This window comes from Triplophysa dalaica, chromosome 15 (genome assembly GCF_015846415.1).
Source record: "Triplophysa dalaica isolate WHDGS20190420 chromosome 15, ASM1584641v1, whole genome shotgun sequence".
Taxonomy (NCBI): Eukaryota; Metazoa; Chordata; class Actinopteri; order Cypriniformes; family Nemacheilidae; genus Triplophysa; species Triplophysa dalaica.
Genome location: NC_079556.1, coordinates 14,737,403 through 14,756,029, shown reverse-complemented (window position 1 = coordinate 14,756,029; position 18,627 = coordinate 14,737,403). Strand labels below are relative to the sequence as shown.

The 18,627-nt window shown below is 38.8% G+C and overlaps 1 protein-coding gene across 3 annotated transcripts in view; it reads right to left on the bottom strand.

Moving 5' to 3' along the window:
• The window catches only part of eprs1 (glutamyl-prolyl-tRNA synthetase 1), a 41,003-nt gene extending 24,501 nt beyond the window's left edge, over positions 1-16,502 (bottom strand). For 2 of the 3 annotated variants that reach the window (XM_056767114.1, XM_056767115.1), the window contains exons 1-8: positions 16,346-16,502; positions 14,874-14,958; positions 14,691-14,790; positions 14,281-14,437; positions 13,857-13,990; positions 556-656; positions 346-472; positions 22-214 (exon numbers count right to left, since the gene is read on the bottom strand). In XM_056767114.1, coding sequence (XP_056623092.1) covers positions 22-214; positions 346-472; positions 556-656; positions 13,857-13,990; positions 14,281-14,437; positions 14,691-14,790; positions 14,874-14,958; positions 16,346-16,388 — 940 coding nt within the window. In that variant the 5' untranslated portion in view covers positions 16,389-16,502. Of the gene's footprint in view, positions 1-21; positions 215-345; positions 473-555; positions 657-10,766; positions 11,055-11,142; positions 11,194-13,856; positions 13,991-14,280; positions 14,438-14,690; positions 14,791-14,873; positions 14,959-16,345 lie in introns of those variants that run through there. The other variant, XM_056767116.1, reaches the window with a different exon arrangement.
• Between the last annotated feature and the right edge of the window lie 2,125 nt (positions 16,503-18,627).

Below are 18,627 nucleotides of genomic sequence, written 5' to 3'. Positions count from 1 at the left end.
CAGCCAGTAATGTGCCCTCACAGTTACTGCGGTTATGAGACTCAACCCTTTGCTCTCTTTCTTGCTTCATGATGTCTGGGGGCGTGTCATCTATGTAGGCTTTGCCTTCTTGCAGAAGTTTCTCTGCCAGCCGCTGGATGGCGGGAAAGTGGTCGCTGGTGTAGGTGAACTGGTCTGGTTTGATCTGTAACATGGCAACGTCCTCAAGGATCACCTGCATGAAGAAATTAAGTTAAGTTTACACTGAATAATTGGTAGCCATATCATGGCACTAATATTATATAAATCTAGCAATCAGATTTATTTATTTATATCTCAAAATGAGGAAAGGGTGTTATGTCATACCTTCTCAAAGTCCTCCTTCTCCTTCTCAGGGTTGGTGTCATCAAAACGCATGATAAGCTTGCCCTTGAAGCTGATCTGGTAGTGCTGGTTGAGCAGAGCTGCCTTGGCGTGGCCGATGTGCAGGTATCTATGGAGGTGGGGCTTTACCTTAGAAACTCATATCTTTACTGCCAAAGATGAAAACAATGTGGGGATCTTAGGGTTACTTACCCACTAGCCTCTGGAGGAAACCTCACCACAACTTTGCCCATCTCGGCTCCAGGAAGCTCTACAAACTTTCCCAAATCCTGTTTCTTCTCTTTCTCCACAGGCTACAAACACATGGTATTGAGACTTAATGGAGAGCATATCAAAACACTCCACGTTTGTTTAAAGTTTCCCAAAAATCATGCAAATTCTTTACATATTTAATTTAGCTTTAAAGGTCCAGCGTATGAAATTTAGTGACATCTAGCAGTGAGGTTGTGAATTGCAACCAACGGCTCCCCCCCTCCCTCACTTTCAAAGTACTATGGTGGCTCACATCGAACTAAGATGTCGACATGTTTTCACCTCTTGCCGAACGATATAACATATTTATGACATGCGAAACAGCTCATTCTAAGGTAATAAAAACAAAACGCTATACTATGTAAGGTCATTACATAGTTACGTATATCATATAGCATTTCTGTAAATAGATTCTCCAAAATAATGACACACTGTTCCTTAAAAGGGGCAGTCTTTTGCTTTTTTTGAGGCCTTGATTTTGTTTTGTGGGTGTTTAAAAATGGATGTTCATGATTCTTATATAAAAAAATGCTTTATATTTCACATATTTCAAGTCTATTGTTCACCGCTGTCCCTCTTCTCACAAAACGCCTGGATTTCTTCAAGTATATATAAAGTCCCTCCTTTGAAACGCTCTGATTGGTAAATCTGACCAGGTCTGTCTTGATTGGTTCCTTGCAGTGAGCGTGTGTGTGATGTCCCACCCATACCATTTCAGAGCTTCCTTCTCAGGCTGTCGTGATTGGTCGGTCCCCCTCTCAGTGCATGTGTATTCATAAACTTTGGCTTTTAGCAATAAACAGTATCAAAGGTGTCAACTTCACTTAATCAGTTTAACATGCAGATCGATCGGTAACGGTATGTTAGTGCATGTGTAAGCAGATTGACTAGAAGACATTTGTAAACACGACTTCAAAGGACTTTCCATAAAAGTGTTTTAGAGGTATGCGCACACACACACACAACATCATTGTATTACACAGAACAGTTTTAGCAGGCGATGTTAAAGTCATGGAAGTTGTTATATGATCGTTGGTTATCTTAGAATGTGTGTAGCGGAATTCTTATGAACCAGCTGTGATGAAAGTGAAAGTACTTAGGGACGCTCAGTCAAATGTTTACAAACTCTGATAGCTAAACACTCCTGCGGCTCTTCCTCTTCTTTAAGGAAGACCCAGCCCCTTTTTGGTGTAATCCTGTGGGCGGAGGTTATTAAAAACACTCGGAATAGTGACATCATGTACCCATGAGATAGAGGGCTGTAGTCGGATTCCAGCCGTTCTCTGTGGTCCTTTAAAAGCGAATTCTGTTAAAAGTGCCATGAATTAAAAACACAATTTTAACCCGAGCATTTTTCTATGGGAGGGAATTTTTTCACGCATACAAGGGATGCACCAATCCACCATTTTTGCTTCCGATACCGATTCCAATATCTGAGATTCAGTAATGGCCGATACAGAGAACTTGTTCTTAAATTGCGACATACTTAAAAAAAGCTAGTCCTGTTTTTTTAATTCAACAATTTAAATAAACAAATAATGAAACATTCGTTTTTAAATCTTTTAATTAATTGATGTTAAATAATAAGTTGCATGATTTCAGTGTAATACATTTTTTTTTAAATTTATTGAACTAAATTTGATTAAAATTTTTTTTGAACTCTTACAGTCCTATAACAGAATTAAAGAAAAAAAGTCAGATCCGATACTAAGGTAAAATTGCTGAATTTCTTAAACTGTAAGCAATTGTGCAAGGCTTCAGGCTCAACTTTTACAATAATTTCCTAACCCTGTAAATCAAAATAACAAACAAATTGTTCTCAAGTTTAGCAACTTATTTATTAAACCACCATCAGTGGAACAATTGCAACAAAAAAAAACAGGTTCACTAGCTTAAACTTGACGTTTAAAATTAAATTGAAAGTAGGAATTAAACATCCAAAACAAAAGCAGCCAAATAAAACAACACAATCACTAGCTTGGTATACGTGTCCAAATAAATTAGGGATGAGCGATTAATTTGACAATCATTAAAAAGAAAGTTTTGTAATCTTGTAGTCGACTATAGTCTAAAACTTATAATGGCCCAGGCAGGCGGTCCAAAAACTTTGTGTAGTGCATATGTAATAGCCAACAGTTAAAAGACTAAATGTATTATTCAAACAGTCAAATCCAATATCTAATGTTGGTAAAAAGTAGGGATGCACAGAATATTCGGCCAACGAAAATTTTCGGCCGAAAATGGACCAAAAGTGCATTTTCGGCCGAAAGACTTTTATCACCTAAACAATACGGCCGAAATGTTGTGATGAGACAAACAGATACCGCTCCTTTGATGCATCTGTAGCGGACGTTAATCCTTTAATCGCAGCACTAAAGCGTCTCCTAAATTGCATGCACCCTCTCTAGAGTGCGAACAATATTCCTTTACGTGTGTGAACCAGAGGTCGCGTAATCCCAAAAATTCTTTGTCATTGACAGATTTTTTTTACCAGTGACGGAAAAATCTGATGGCCGCCCGTCATTCTGGCAGATTACAATGAGGGCAATTTGTAAACACCCGTTTCCCTTCAGCGGGATATGCTCGCAAAGCGATCTGCGTGTCGTTGTCATTTGACTGACTAGACATGTGATGCGATTTGGGAAAACCCGTCGGGTGTCGCGCTGGGACGCGGGAAAGACAGTTCAACTATCAAAGTAAACCACATAACATGAAGAATGAATAAGTATTAATGCACATTTCCCGCCAGTCCTGTGTAAACTATGGCATGCAAAGTTGTTTTATACAATGTTTTCGTGAGATGACAGAGCTCCGCATCTACAGCACCAGGAGTTATGCCCGCTCCACTGCTCACGCGAGCCGGACCGCGATCGCAAAATATACGAGAGATGATCAAAAGTCCAGACACTATGCACATGATAAACAACTTAAAACTTGCTTCACTGCTTATTAGTTGTTGTCGGTAATGTTTCCTCGTGTTGTGAAAATGGCAGAGCTCTTGTTCTTTAAATGTGCGCTGCACCATTTTCCTTACTTTCGTTTTATTCCAACGGTTTTGTACAGTATTTTTATAGACTTCAACACTAGGAAATGTTTTTTTTACTAAATTGTTATAAGAGTAAGTCTCTTACCACTGTAAAGTGTTTTTTACTTGTGACAATGGACTGTTGGGCTTTTATTTTCATAGCTTAACTTTAAACACGTTTTTCTCCAAATTCCCTTCCTGAACATCATAGCGCTTCAGACGACAGAATAAGTTGGATATTCTATTCTTACGCTACTTATTATCAACTTTAGACATCTGCAATTCTTGGTGCATTTGTTGTTGTTAAAGTTCTACAGTTAACATATGGGCTGTGGGAGTCTTTGTTTGGATACACTATTATGGTGAAGGCCTACAGAGGAAATATTGTTGTATCTTTAAGCAGTTGCACTTGTTCTGAATGCAGTTTCTTGTAGTAGTCCTACAGAGAAAAATGTAAAATGCACTTGACCTAAATGCACTTTGTTTTCATGAGAGAACATTTAATTGTGTCGCAACAATCTTTAGAGACTTTCTTACCGTTACTCGGAGAACAATGCATACATTTAAATCATTTGAAATGCTTGCGTTGAACATAACAGTTCCAAACAAAAGTAAAAAATCATTGGTCTCTCTTACATTGGTTACTGTGTATAGACCCCCTGGGCCCTACACTAATTTTCTGATAGAGTTCGCAGACTTCTTATCAGATCTATTGGTAAACGTCGATAAAGTACTGATTGTTGGAGATTTTAATATCCACGTAGACAGTGCTAACGATCCATTAGCTGTGGCGTTTAAAGAACTACTAGACTCTTGTGGTGTAACACAATACATCAATAGACCTACTCATCGCCTTAATCATACCCTAGACTTGATTATATCTCACGGAGCCGATCTAACCAATATCGATATTATACCTCAAAGCGACAATGTTTCCGATCACCATCTTATAATATGTACACTGCGCACTGCAGAAATCAGTTGTATATCTCGTTATCGACAAGGTAGAACAATCACCTCAACTACTAAAGATAGTTTCGTAAAGAACTTGCCAGATCTGACTTCTCTAATAACCTTTCCAACGAATATAAAATTGCTCGATGACATGACCAGCAACATGGGCACTATTTTCTCTAATACATTAGAAGCGGTCGCACCTATGAAGTCAAAAAGGATAAATGAAAAGAACATAGCACCATGGTATGATAACACCACTCGCGCCCTAAAAAGAGAAACGCGTAAACTGGAGCGAAAATGGAAACAAACCCAATTAGAGGTCTTTAAAATTGCATGGAAAGAGAGTGCAAGATGTTACAAAAAGGCACTAAAAGCAGCAAAAGCTGAGCACTTCCGTAACCTCATAGAAAATAACAAAAACAATCCAAGGTTTTTATTTAGTACAATTGCTAAATTAACAAACAAACAGACTCCACCTGACCTGGGTATTCCGCCGCACCTTGGTAGCAATGAATTCATGAAATTTTTTACCGAGAAAATCGAAATAATACGAGACAACATAGCTAAAACCAAACCTCCAAGTTTGTCGGAAGAATTAGTTTCAACCGTCACCCAAAAAGAAAAGCTAGAGTGTTTTTCTCCTATAAATCAGGAAGATTTAATTAAAATTATTGCAACATCCAAACCGACGACATGCTTATTAGACCCCATTCCGACTACTTTATTAAAAGAGTTACTACCTGCTGTAATTGAGCCCATTTGTAACATAATCAACTCGTCCATTAATCTAGGACATGTCCCAGGACCCTTTAAACTGGCTGTAATTAAGCCTCTTATCAAAAAACCAAATTTAGACCCAAATGAACTTGGAAGCTATAGACCGATTTCAAATCTCCCGTACTTGTCTAAAATACTAGAAAAAGTAGTGTCAACTCAACTGTGTACCTTCCTACAAAATAATGACATGCACGAAAAGTTTCAGTCTGGCTTTAGACCGCATCACAGCACTGAAACTGCGCTCGTTAGAATTACAAATGACCTTCTTATTGCTTCAGATAAAGGAAACATCTCACTCTTAGTCCTGCTTGACCTTAGTGCTGCTTTCGATACTGTAGACCATAAAATACTACTAGATCGTTTACACCATTATATCGGTATTCAGGGACAGGCACTGCAATGGTTCAGATCTTACTTAACAGACCGATATCAATACGTCCATTTAAATGGGAAATCGTCAAATCTTACGCAAGTCAATTATGGATTACCTCAGGGATCGGTTTTAGGACCCTTGCTTTTCTCCATATACATGCTGCCCCTCGGCAACATTATTAGAAAACATGGAATTAGCTTCCACTGTTATGCAGATGATACTCCGCTATATATCTCATCAAGACCAGATGATTCCTTTAAGCTATCCAAACTGGCAGAGTGCATCGAGGACATAAAACATTGGATGACTAGTAATTTCCTCCTTTTAAACTCTAGCAAAACAGAAATATTACTTATAGCACCAAAATTAAGTAAACCGAATATCTCCGATTACAGCCTGCAAATTGAAAGCTGCACTGTTACTCCAACAAATACAGTTAAAGACCTAGGCGTTATATTAGACGGCAACCTGTCATTTAAAAATCACATCTCAAATATCACAAAAACAGCCATCTTCCACCTTAGAAATGTTGCCAAATTACGAAATAGTTTATGTGTTGCAGACGCAGAAAAGCTTATTCATGCATTTGTGACCTCACGGCTTGATTATTGTAATGCTCTACTTAGTGGTTGTCCTGTATCATCGATAAACAAACTACAGTTAGTTCAGAATGCAGCTGCCAGAGTTCTTACTAGGTCAAGAAAATACGATCACATAACCCCAGTTTTCATGATCGATTTTAAAATTATTTTAATTACTTACAAAGCCCTGAACGGTTTAGCACCTACTTACTTAACCGAGCTTTTATCACGTTACAACCCATCACGCTCGCTGAGATCTCAAAACTTAGGACTTTTGACAATACCTAGAATAACAAAATCCACCAAAGGTGGACGAGCTTTCTCATACGTAGCACCTAAACTCTGGAATAGCCTTCCTGATACTATTCGAGGGTCAGACACACTCTCCCAATTTAAATCTAGATTAAAGACACATCTTTTCAGCCAAGCTTTCACTTAATGCATAGTTAATGAACAGCAGCTACGCTAATTATTCTCTTTATTCTCTTTCCGCCTCTGCCTCGGGATGCCCATCCCGAGGTAGGAAGAAGTTCCACCATGTCCAGACGACCGACAGATGCCCATCCCCATGCCCATCCCGAGGTAGGAAGAAGTTCCACCATGTCCAGACGACCGACAGATGCCCATCCCCAATTTGAGATTACACCAGATACAGCTGCAGACTGACTGACCATCCCAGCTCCATCTAAGGCAATTCCACCAGCTGCCAAGAGAAATATGACCATCGGACCATCCCAGCTCAGACCACTACATCCCCAACCAAGAGCAAAGACGGACTATTTGTCTTATTAATGCTGAAGTTACAATATTTGGTATTAAATGCTAAACTAAAATCACATGTCACCAGTCTGAGTGCAGCTATGACACGTCAGAGGGGATCTGGCCCTCCCGGTTGAGCCTGGTTTCTCCCGAGGTTTTTTTCTCCATTAATCAATCATTGGAGTTTGGGTTCCTCGCCACAGCAGGGCAGTGTTGGCCTGCTCACCGGGAGACTGCATTCATTCATTTATTTATTTAGAAATTAGATGTTATTTATTAGAATGAACTTACTCGTTGTATAAATAACATGCACTGTGCTGTGTTTTAACTTTTCTGTTTTTCCTGTTTGCCCCTGTAAAGTTGCTTTGAAACAATACACATTGTGAAAAGCGCTATATAAATAAACTTGAATTGAATTGAACAACTTTTTGAGCAGGCCCAGTAGACCTGTACATTATTATTTAATATACACATGAGTTGGGTCAAGTTAAACATCTTCGTTGAATTTTATTTTATACTGTGCATTGTTGCAATGTGCAAAATAAATATTTGCATAATTTGTAATTTATTTATTCTTTGAAACTTTAATATTTATGCAATTGCAATGCCTTGATTTTAGTAAAGTTAGTAGTCATAGCCATAAATGCAAGGGTACTAATAATTGGCCTAATTTCTTTCGGTGTTTCGGTTTTCGGCCTTGGTTTCCTCTTTTCGGTTTTCGGTTTCGGCCACAAATTTTCTTTTCGGTGCATCCCTAGTAAAAAGGTATATGTATTCGGCTTTTCTGACCTTACGATCAGTAATATTTGTGCCTTTGCTGATGCGCCAACTAAAACCTGATTGGATCGTTTTAGTGTCTGCAAGAAATTAGGTGATGAGCATTTGTTTGCTTTGGCTGTTCTTTGCCTGGGCTTAAAATAAGCCATACGATACCTATTATTTAACATCAATTAATTAAAAGATTTTTTTGTTTGTATATTTAAATTGTTGAATTTAAAAAAACATGCCAACCTTTTTTTAATTATGTTGCAATTTAAGAACAAGTTATAATTAGGGTAGATAAGATAACAAACAAGATAAGATTATAGACATGATATCATGTTTTTTTTATAAAGCAAAGCAATGCTTGTAAATAAAAAAGCGAATAGAAAGCAATGGACACAAAGTACACAACAAGAAACGCATTAGATCTCGCACAGAGCGAATGAACAAGCCGCTAATAAAGCAAACTGCCCATATTAGCTAATTTATAGAACATACATAGGCTAAACACCCGAGTCCGAACGTGATTATGATGTTAAAGAGTAAGTAGCATATGATTATTAAGTTCCTACTTTGGTTTATGGAGAGTTCTACAACATGTTTATGTACATAGAAGGTGTAAAAACACTATTATGTCATAATAATAAGTAATTATTCTTACCTTACTTTTAGACTGACTCTCAAACGATTCTTTCCGCGATTCATCTGTTTTATCCCTTCCTATCCGCTAGCCTAGTGTCATGTGATTGGCCAGGTGGTGTAGTCTGCGTTTTTAACGAGCAAGGCGGGATGATAGCGAGTGATGATAATGAATGTCAGCAGCGCGTTGAACGGGTATCTTCTCTCTTTGGAGGAGATTGGAAGAATAAAAGGAGGAGCAAACAGAGTGTACGAAGATAGAGGACCAGGCCTAGATTTTATGTTATGGTTTATGTTTGTGTGGCCGGCAGTCAACTGTGCGGGAGCTGCTAGCATGTTACTTTCGTTTTGTGTTTTGTTTGTTTTTTATTAAAAGTTGTTGAACGTTCACCAGTTCCTGCCTCCTTCATTCCATTCCTTGAACTTGCTACAGCGCTCATCATGTGTTGAAAATGGAACACCTACCATCATTGCTGGATTACGGTTTAGAGGTTATATATTATGTATAGTGTGTAGATAGAGATTGCGGGGATTTTACCTTACCAGTTTGAGCCCGAGTCTGACGAAGAAACATCGAAAGACAATAGTAGATAATAGATAGTAGGGATGGGCATTTAAAGAAAAAATATTATTCGAAGATCGATGAGAACTATTCAAAAATTATTCGACATTTGCACCCCTCCCCCACATGGACGCATTGACAGTATTAAACACACACAAACGGAGAGAGAGAGAGAACATTTACGCTTTAAAACCGTATGACGGCACACTGCTTTATGTATTATGGAATAGGTAATCTTAATACATTTAAATAACGTGCTGAAACATTAATATATTAACAACCGAATGACGGCACTTATTAACAGTACGTCGATCATAATCAACTGCTCATAATGCTATGACATTTCCTTGTAAAATATGAGCATGCACATGTATACCAACTAAAAAACAGTGCGATTGATCAAAGAAAACATATTAAAGCCATAAAGATTTTAGACCAGACCTTAACACGCGTTAAAACATATTAACCGAATGACGTCATTTATTAACAGTTTGGAGCGATTTCATGAATTGACAGCTCAAAAGGCTTCAGTTTCTATTGTCCTGAAAAACTTTCTGCAGTCTGGCAGTGATCGTTTTTCTAGACGGAACAGTAAACTCGGGCTGTACAAACTCCATAATATTTTTAAAACCCTCTCCTTCGACAAAGCCGATCGGAAGCATATCCTTAGCGATCATCTTGCTAGTTAGAGCCGTTATTTGCTCCGCCCGTCTGGCATCCAAATTGGTTGTTCTGACCATAAACCAGCAACTGATTGCTGACCTGTGGATGGACCTGCTTGGTGCTTCGCCCTCAAATGATTGTGCATCGTAGTTGTTGATCCATGATAAGTCAGCTTTGCATTCCAGAGTTTGCATTGCACTTTATTCTCATTCATTTTCTTAAAGGACCACCACACAGAACTCATTTTTGACATTGTCTCAATTCACCGTATCCGTTATGCCACGCGGGTCTACAGTGTGCGTAACTTCGTTAACAATTCTTGTGGGTAAATGTTTTCCTCTACTGTCTCTTGATTGACAGCCTTTAGGTTTTAGGTGCGTCGTTATTGGCAGCGCCACCCTTTGGTTACATGAACGCGTTACATGTAAAAACACGGCAAGTTTTTTAAGATCGAACACACTATTTCTAGAGTTAAATATACTATTCGAATATTCGAAAATCGTGACTCACCCCTAATAGATAGACGATAAAAGATTGAACACTTAATTTAGCTGGTTCATATATAGATAACCAAACCCCAGAAATAACAAGAATGAAATCCTACAAGGACTTCTTAAAGAACCATATGCAACTAAAATGACATCAATTAGTTTTGTAATACAGTAGTAAATGTTTCTTTTGTGAATTCTTCATTGACATAATTATTCAACCCCTTAAAGACTACCACTCTCAAGAACAGAGGTTCAATGAAGTGTTTTCAATCAGGTATTGAAAACACCTGTGGATATCAGGGAGCAGCAATAAAGCCTAATAAGCACCAATTAGGCAGCTTTAAAATGACTGTGATACTCAGCCCATTCTAGACATTTACTGGTGTGGTTACAAACATGGTGAGGTCAAGAGAATGGTCCAGGAAGACAAGAGAACAGGTGATTACTCTTCAAAGGAAGGGCAATGGCTATAAGAAGATTGCAAAGATGTTAAACATACCAAGAGACACCATAGGAAGCATCATTCGCAAATTCAAGGCAAAGGGCACTGTTGAAACGCTACCTGGTCGTGGCAGAAAGAAGATGCTGACTTCGACTGCTGTGCGCTACCTGAAGCGTAGAGTGGAGAAAAGTCCCTGTGTGACTGCTGAGGAACTGAGAAAAGATTTTTCAGATGTGGGTACTGAAGTTTCTGCTCAGACAATACGGCACACCCTGCGTAATGAAGGCCTCCATGCCAGAACTCCCAGGCGCACCCCCTTGCTGTCCCCAAAGAATAAGAAGAGTCGACTGCAGTATGCCAAAAGTCATGTGGACAAACCACAGAAGTTTTGGGATAGTGTTCTGTGGACTGATGAAACAAAATTAGAACTGTTTGGACCCATGAATCAACGCTATGATTGGAGGAGGAAGAACAAGGCCTATGAAGAAAAGAACACCTTGCCTACTATGAAGCATGGCGGGGGGTCAATCATGCTTTGGGGCTGTTTTACTTCTGCAGGTACTGGGAAGCTTCAGCGTGTGCAAGGTACCATGAATTCTCTTCAGTACCAGGAGATATTGGATGACAATGTGATGCAGTCCGTCACAAACCTGAGGCTTGGAAGACGCTGGACCTTTCAACAGGACAATGATCCCAAGCATACCTCCAAGTCCACTAGAGCATGGTTGCAGATTAAAGGCTGGAACATTTTGAAGTGGCCATCGCAGTCACCAGACTTAAATCCGATTGAGAACCTCTGGTGGGACTTAAAGAAAGCAGTTGCAGTGCGCAATGTGACTGAACTGGAGGCTTTTGCCCATGATGAATGGGCGAAGATACCCGTAGATCGCTGCAAGACACTTGTGTCAAGCTATGCTTCATGTTTAAAAGCTGTTATAACTGTAAAAGGATGTTGTACTAAGTACTAAGATTGAATGTCCCTTGGGGGTTGAATAAAACTGATAATGATGTGAGCTCAGAAAAGACATTTGTGGTTATTTCATTATAAATGTTATGTTATATTTGTCTGACCTACACGTGCCTCTTTGATTTAATTGTAAGCAGGATGACTGAATGATCATAATCAATGTCAAACCGACCAAAACCTCTGAACTTTGGCGAAAATTCGCACCGCGTTAACCAATCAGGAGCTTGCTCTGGCAGTCAGGTGATTATGATGTTGCGAGGGGAGGCAGAAATCCCAAACGACAATGGAGGACAAAATCATCGTTGCTGTATGTGGATACTTGGAGCTGTACGATACATCTTACTTTTATCGAAACAGAAATAAAAAGGATCTTGCTTGGAAGAAAGTGAGTGAGGAGGTCGGACAATCTGGCAAGTTGTCAAAAACGATCTTTACACAATTTAAGCAATATATATATATATATATATATGGGACTGGAGCCGCCTGGCAGAAGCCCCTCCCATGACGCGAATTCGTGTCTGCAATTAAGTGAATTTGACGCGCGAATGAAGCGAATTTGACGCGCGAGTAAACTAAAATGTTCAAGCGTCCAACTACGCGCGAATAGCGCAATTCATTCGCGCCATTCGCATTTGGTCTGAACACAACATTAGACAGCACATGCATCACGAACGAGCGACAGTGTTTTGGGGGAGGAGAGTGTGAAGTTTTCGCAACAGTCCAAGCTAAACGTTGGCGTGGTCTATGTCTAGTGACGTAGATACGCGGCGGTTAGATACACGTCTCGTTTGTGTGATTCAGAGTCCACTCACTTTGTTTGTTCGTTTCATTTTCCGATGATTCCTTCGTGAACAAGGAACAGATCGATGCTGGATTTTTTAAATTAAAAAGCAGTGCTGTGCAATCAATATTGGATCCGATAGGAATGGCGCAGCAATCTTATGAGAGTAGACAATTTTTGTACTTTGCGTCACTATTACTTCGTTAGAGATCTCTTGATATTCCCTAAGCACTATTCGCACGAGATTAACCTGGGGACCTCTATTGTTAGTCATTTGTATTAATTGTAGAGGTTGTCATTGATTTTAAGCCTGTGCGAATCTGGATCTCTGTGATTTGGCAGGCTGCTATATCATTTTTCAAGGTTTTTACAGTTTGCGAAAAATGGAGTCTGTTTTAAGTGTTTTGGTATTATTTCCGGTGCTGGGTCATATGGGCCATAAATTACCGGGAGTCTCCCGTTTAATTATTTATCATGGGAACTCTCGTAACATTTAAGACCCACGATCGCGGTGATCTTTTGTCCGGATGACAGGTACGGTCATATATCATTAAATGCAATAAGTCCGTAAATTTGAGTAAAATCATCCCGTGCGAATGCATCACCTGAAATACTGATGTGAGAGGTAATTTATAAATCACACTATACAATGAAAGTTGTGAGCGTTTACTTCCAAGTCTTCAATGCGGCACACCCATTAAAACCGAGCGTTTGTAGAGCGGGCCAAAAAACACGGGTAGAATATAGCCTATTACTTATTAATTTTGATGTTTTTGAAAGTAAAAACCATGCAAACCTCATAAGTAGACCTCATACAACAGAATAAAACAATAAACAAGCCCAGTTCATGAGACCTTTAAAGACAATATCTCGCTCGGCATTACACTTCAAGCTTTATAATTTTGCGGGTATTATTTATGCTTTAACAGCAACATTATACTCTCACTTAAGGTTGAAAAATGGGATTGCGGGGACTGGCCACTTTAAGGATATTCTTTTTTTATTCACTTATGAAGCTATAAAATAAATACCTCAATAATGCCAATCCATTTCGATGCTCTGTCCCATTAACTATATTTTAAGTGTGTTAATGTAAACTTGATTTTTGTTTCACATTTGTGGCAAGTAGGGATGCAACAATACTGCTCACCCACAGTTCAATACGAACCTCGGTTTTTTCCCATGGTTTCGGTTTGGTTCTGATGGCTTCGGCTAACAGCAGTTTTTGGTTTCCTGTTCATGAACATGCCAGTAAAATAAGCTTCTTGAAGGTTTTAAGTATTTAAAATGACGTAATGCAAAGCTTTCGATTGCTGTAATTGAAGTAAACGTGCACTAAATGGGAAAGGCCAAAGATAATATATTAACAAGGTATCGAACCGTGGAGGTCGTACTGAACGGCTTAATATTATATTGAGTATTGTGGCATCCCTAGTGGAAAGTGAAACAATGCTTTACTCACAGCGGTTTTGCTGGCGGGGATCTTGCTGGCCCATTTATTGCCTACAGAACTGAATGGCACCTGAGAGCTCATGAATGAAAACCAGCGGCACAGATGTGGGTAAGAGCCTGACTTGACCTGTGACTCTGCATTACCTGTGAGTCAAGACACATTTGATTATTGGAAACTACCACAACAATTAAAGAGAAACACAATAGTTTCAGTTGTCCTTACATCTAGCAGAGCAGATCATGTAAAAACAATGTTTTTAGTTACAAGTAAACATCCAGATTAACTGCATAGATTTATATTTCAGGGATTACAATAAACATCACCATTGTATCTTTAATAAGCATTCCTAGATTTTGAAACCATTTTCGTCTGCTCTTATTGTGAACAACGTTTTGGTGCTTGCATTTATGAACTGTACAGCTAATAGCCTCACCTTTGAGAGCGGACCACACGGAGAGGTCAGCCAGGGTCACACTGCGACCAACCAGGAAGGTTCTCAAAGCCAGAGTTTTATCCACTTCAAGCAGAGCAAGAGACAAATTAGACCGACCACAGAGACGACGGGCACTAAACTCCAGCCAATGATCAACCTGCAAAAAAAGAACAACTTCAGAGATCAAGTAATCCTTGTTTGATTATTTGTGGCCAAGCAACAGTGCAGAATCATACATATTCTTCTTTTGTGTTTTGATTTATCCTTTTTTGTGTTTCTAGGTTAAATCCAAATTTTGCATCCTAGATCTGTTTATCACCATCATTACAACAAATCAGTCAACCACTATTCATTACCCAATAAAATTATGCGTAATAAAGAACGTGTGAAATGTAGTGTATGATTCTAACCTCAGTCTGCTCCATCATGTTAGAACCATACAGTCCCAATGCTGGCGCCACTCGGGCGAAAAAACGTGTGATTGAATTCACATCACTGAACAGCACTTGACTAAAGAGGAGAGACATAGAATGAAAGTTCATAGTTAGTTTTTTGTCTACATTCAGCAAATCTTCTAGTGATCATATACTTACTCAGACACATAAAGCTTGGTGTCTTTCCCCTCCTCCACAGAAAGATTGACACTACCTTTCACATGTTCTGCAGCCAACAGCGCCCCTACAGGCAGAGAGATACATTTTCATGTATGTCATCAGTGAGACAGGGACACCAAGTAAAAGTTATAGTAATCTTTTGTGTTGTGCAGATTAAGCAAGTCATACATGTTTGAAATAACAAGGCATGAAAATGTTGAAAGAATTTAAAGTTTTAAGGTGAACTACTCCTTCAAAAAACCATGCAAGGGAAATTGACTCCTAATCGCATTGGTTTCCTGCGTTTAAAGAGCTGCAAATCCAGGGGTTTTCTGCAAATTTAAGAATAGTCAGTGGTATCCCCAGAATGTCTCTGTAAAGTTTCAGCTCAAAATATCTATACATTATCTCCACATATCTATCATTACAATTTGTTGAACATGGTCATTTGTGACTGCAATGGAATGTGTGCCGTTTTTATGTTTGTCTCTTTAAATGCAAATGAGCTTCTGCTCCCCTTCCCGTATGCGCAATATGAGGTAGAGCGCTTACACATGTGCTTTGGATGACATCCAGACAAGCAATATGGCAAAAAGCGAAATTACGTCTATTAAGCCTTGCCCAACCAAAACCACATACTAACTTCAATAAAAATCACTTTATTGCCTTGTTCATAAATACGAATTAAATGGAAAATACAAAAACATAGATAGAACAACATATGCTGATTATTTCCTGTATGAAATGCTGGTCATTGATGATTAATCATGTGCATGAACACTATTAACAGACATAAACACGGATATAGGCATAAACAACCATGTCTCAGGTTTAGCCACAAATATAAAAACAACAGCTGCTAACATGCTAATCACAATATTTAAGAAAGGCACTTTAAAAACATTCAGTAATACTTACTTCCAGCGGTGGAAAGTAACGAATTGCAAACAAGCATTTTGGACAAAGACATTTATTTGCATTGCCCTGCATCACGTAATGTCTGGTTGCCGTGTGGAAAAGACACACTTTAATAGACTGCTGCTGTTTCCGGTGGCTTGCATCAGCCAGTGACACTGCGCTGGACGGCGCACTTCACAATCATTAACATACAGTAACTAGATTATAACAGCATTTTTATGTCTAAATTGTGTGATGGAGAGGACCTGAAATAACCGTAATTCTGGTCTGTATGTGACGGTGAATTTGGTATTCATAATGGCACCATACAAATACTTTTGATTTGAACTAAATAGCTATCCAAAAGAATTATAAACACTCCTGCTTTGTTTGTTTATTCAAATTTATAGCGTTGGAAAGCAAGAAAGACCAAATGTACAATAAAAGGCAGATGATAATTGCAGGCTATGCCACGGTGGCACGAGGAGGATATTCTGCGTGTCAATACATTGATCCCTTTGCAGACGTATTTCCAATTCTCGCATGCAGTAAATTTAAAATACACGTGTTCTTACCTAAAGGTGGGTTACTGCTGTTTATAGTCAGATTTAAGGCCATTTCGTTCCAACCGGTCTGCTCGTTATACTGATAATGTCACACTTTCTATATCGAGTTATTTCATGAACCAACCACAGGCCGCTCAGTGAGTTCCGCCTGCTGTGCGCAGCACTTAAACGAACCGGATAACATCAGACCCAGAAAAAAAGGTTCCGATGTAAAGCAAAATATTGTTTGGTTGTACATACATATAAATATATATGAATACGAATACGAGTAGACCATTCTATATTTAATTGGTAACATCTAACAGTACATGCAATTAAAATATGATTTAAAAGTGGCAGAGCATTTTCAATAATAAATTCATCAAAATCCATCAGCTTGATATTACGAAATTGCACAAATTTTTTATGGGTTTTTGCTAAGGTATGTGGTAAACCAAACCTCTAAATATTTAGGTTTTTTAAACCTCAATACGTTTTATTCTATGACATAAAATTATAAACCCGCTTGTGATTTTTTTTTCTTAGGCACGTTTGACTTGATGCTGCAACGCAAGTTCCGATTGGCGGATGACATCAAAGTACCTCGAGAGCGATTCGAAAAACCATACAAAGTTTTTTTCGAATCGCTCTCGCTGTAGGCTACTTTGATTTCACCCGCCTGTCGGATCTTGCGGCTCCGCGTAAAGACGAAGCTGAACTCGCCTACAGTATGACGCGGTATCCGTGCCAAAACCTTACGTCCGATCGACCTACCGTCTAATCGAACGTCTTGAGCTTTGAGCTTCTAATGTTGTGTTCAGACCAAACGCGAATAGACGCGATAGACCTACTTGCGGCGCGAATCTCGCAAAAGAGGCGGCGCGAATGAAGCGAATTGTGGGAATAACGTGAATCGCGCGAGTTGAAAAATCTGAACTTTGGCGAAAATTCGCGCCGCGTTAACCAATCAGGAGCTTGCTTTAGCAGTGATCGAGGCGATTGTGATGTTGCGAGCGGATGCAGAAATCCCAAACAATAATGGACAACAAAATAATCGTTGCTGTATGTGGTTACCTGGAGCTGTACGATACATCTTACTTTTATCGAAACAGAAATAAAAAGGATCTTGCTAGGAAGAAAGTGAGTGAGGAGGTTGGACAATCTGGCAAGTTGTCAAAAACGATCTTTACACAATTTAAGCAATATATATATATATATATATATATATATATATGTATATATACGAGACTGGAGCCGCCTGGCAAAAGCCCCTCCGATGAAGCGAATTCGCGTCTGCAATTAAGTGAATTTGACGCGCGAGTAATGTTACTCAAAATGTTCAAGCGTCTAACAACGCAAGAATAGCGCGATTCATTCGCACCATTCGAGTTTGGTCTGAACACAACATAACAGTGCGGGTGACCCACGTGACGACCTGACGTGACGTCAACGTCTCCAAATTAGCGGTTCTTTTTAAGGAAGGACCAATTTACATTTATCAAACGTGGCCTGCCAAGTGACGTAAAGTGTAAAGTCTGTATAGGAGATCGGGGTTCTAATCAACCTCTCATTGAAAATGCTATTTAACCCTATTCTATTACCTTACATATTATAAATTCATTTGTTTATGAATAAATTAATTTTAAGTTTTAAATCAATTTTATTGTACAGTTTAAGGTTAGGCTATCATTTATATACAGTTGAAAGAAAAAGTATGTGAACCCTTTGGGCGTACTTCGATTTCTTCATAAATTGGTCATAAAATGTGTTCTGATCTTCATCTAAGTCACAACAATAGAGAAACACAGTCTGCTTAAACTAATACCGCACAAACATTATACGTTTTCATGTTTTTATTGAACACAACATGTAAACATTCATAGTGCAGGGTGGAAAAAGTAAATTGCTTTTTCACCTCCTTTTTTTGTTTTGTTCCAATACACACAATGGGAATAAACATGTGTACAGCAAAACATGTGTACAGCAAAACATGTGTTAATGCAATACTTTTCTGTGAGAAATACTTGATTTTCTGGAAAAAATTCAGGGGTGCCAACAATTTTGGCCATGATTGTATATATATGCAATAATAACAGAGTGTAAATCATTATATATATATAATGTTTAAAACAACAATACTAAGGTGCAAATAGTTATGTTATCTGCAACTATTTATAAGTAAATAGCATTGTAATACTATTTTTACTTAATCCAAAGAAAATACAGCTATTTTCGGTTAGTGTAAAAACCTTTGGAGGCGATCAATGCAAGCAGAGGTAGTTTGGCCCACTCTTCCGGAGAAAACTGCTCCA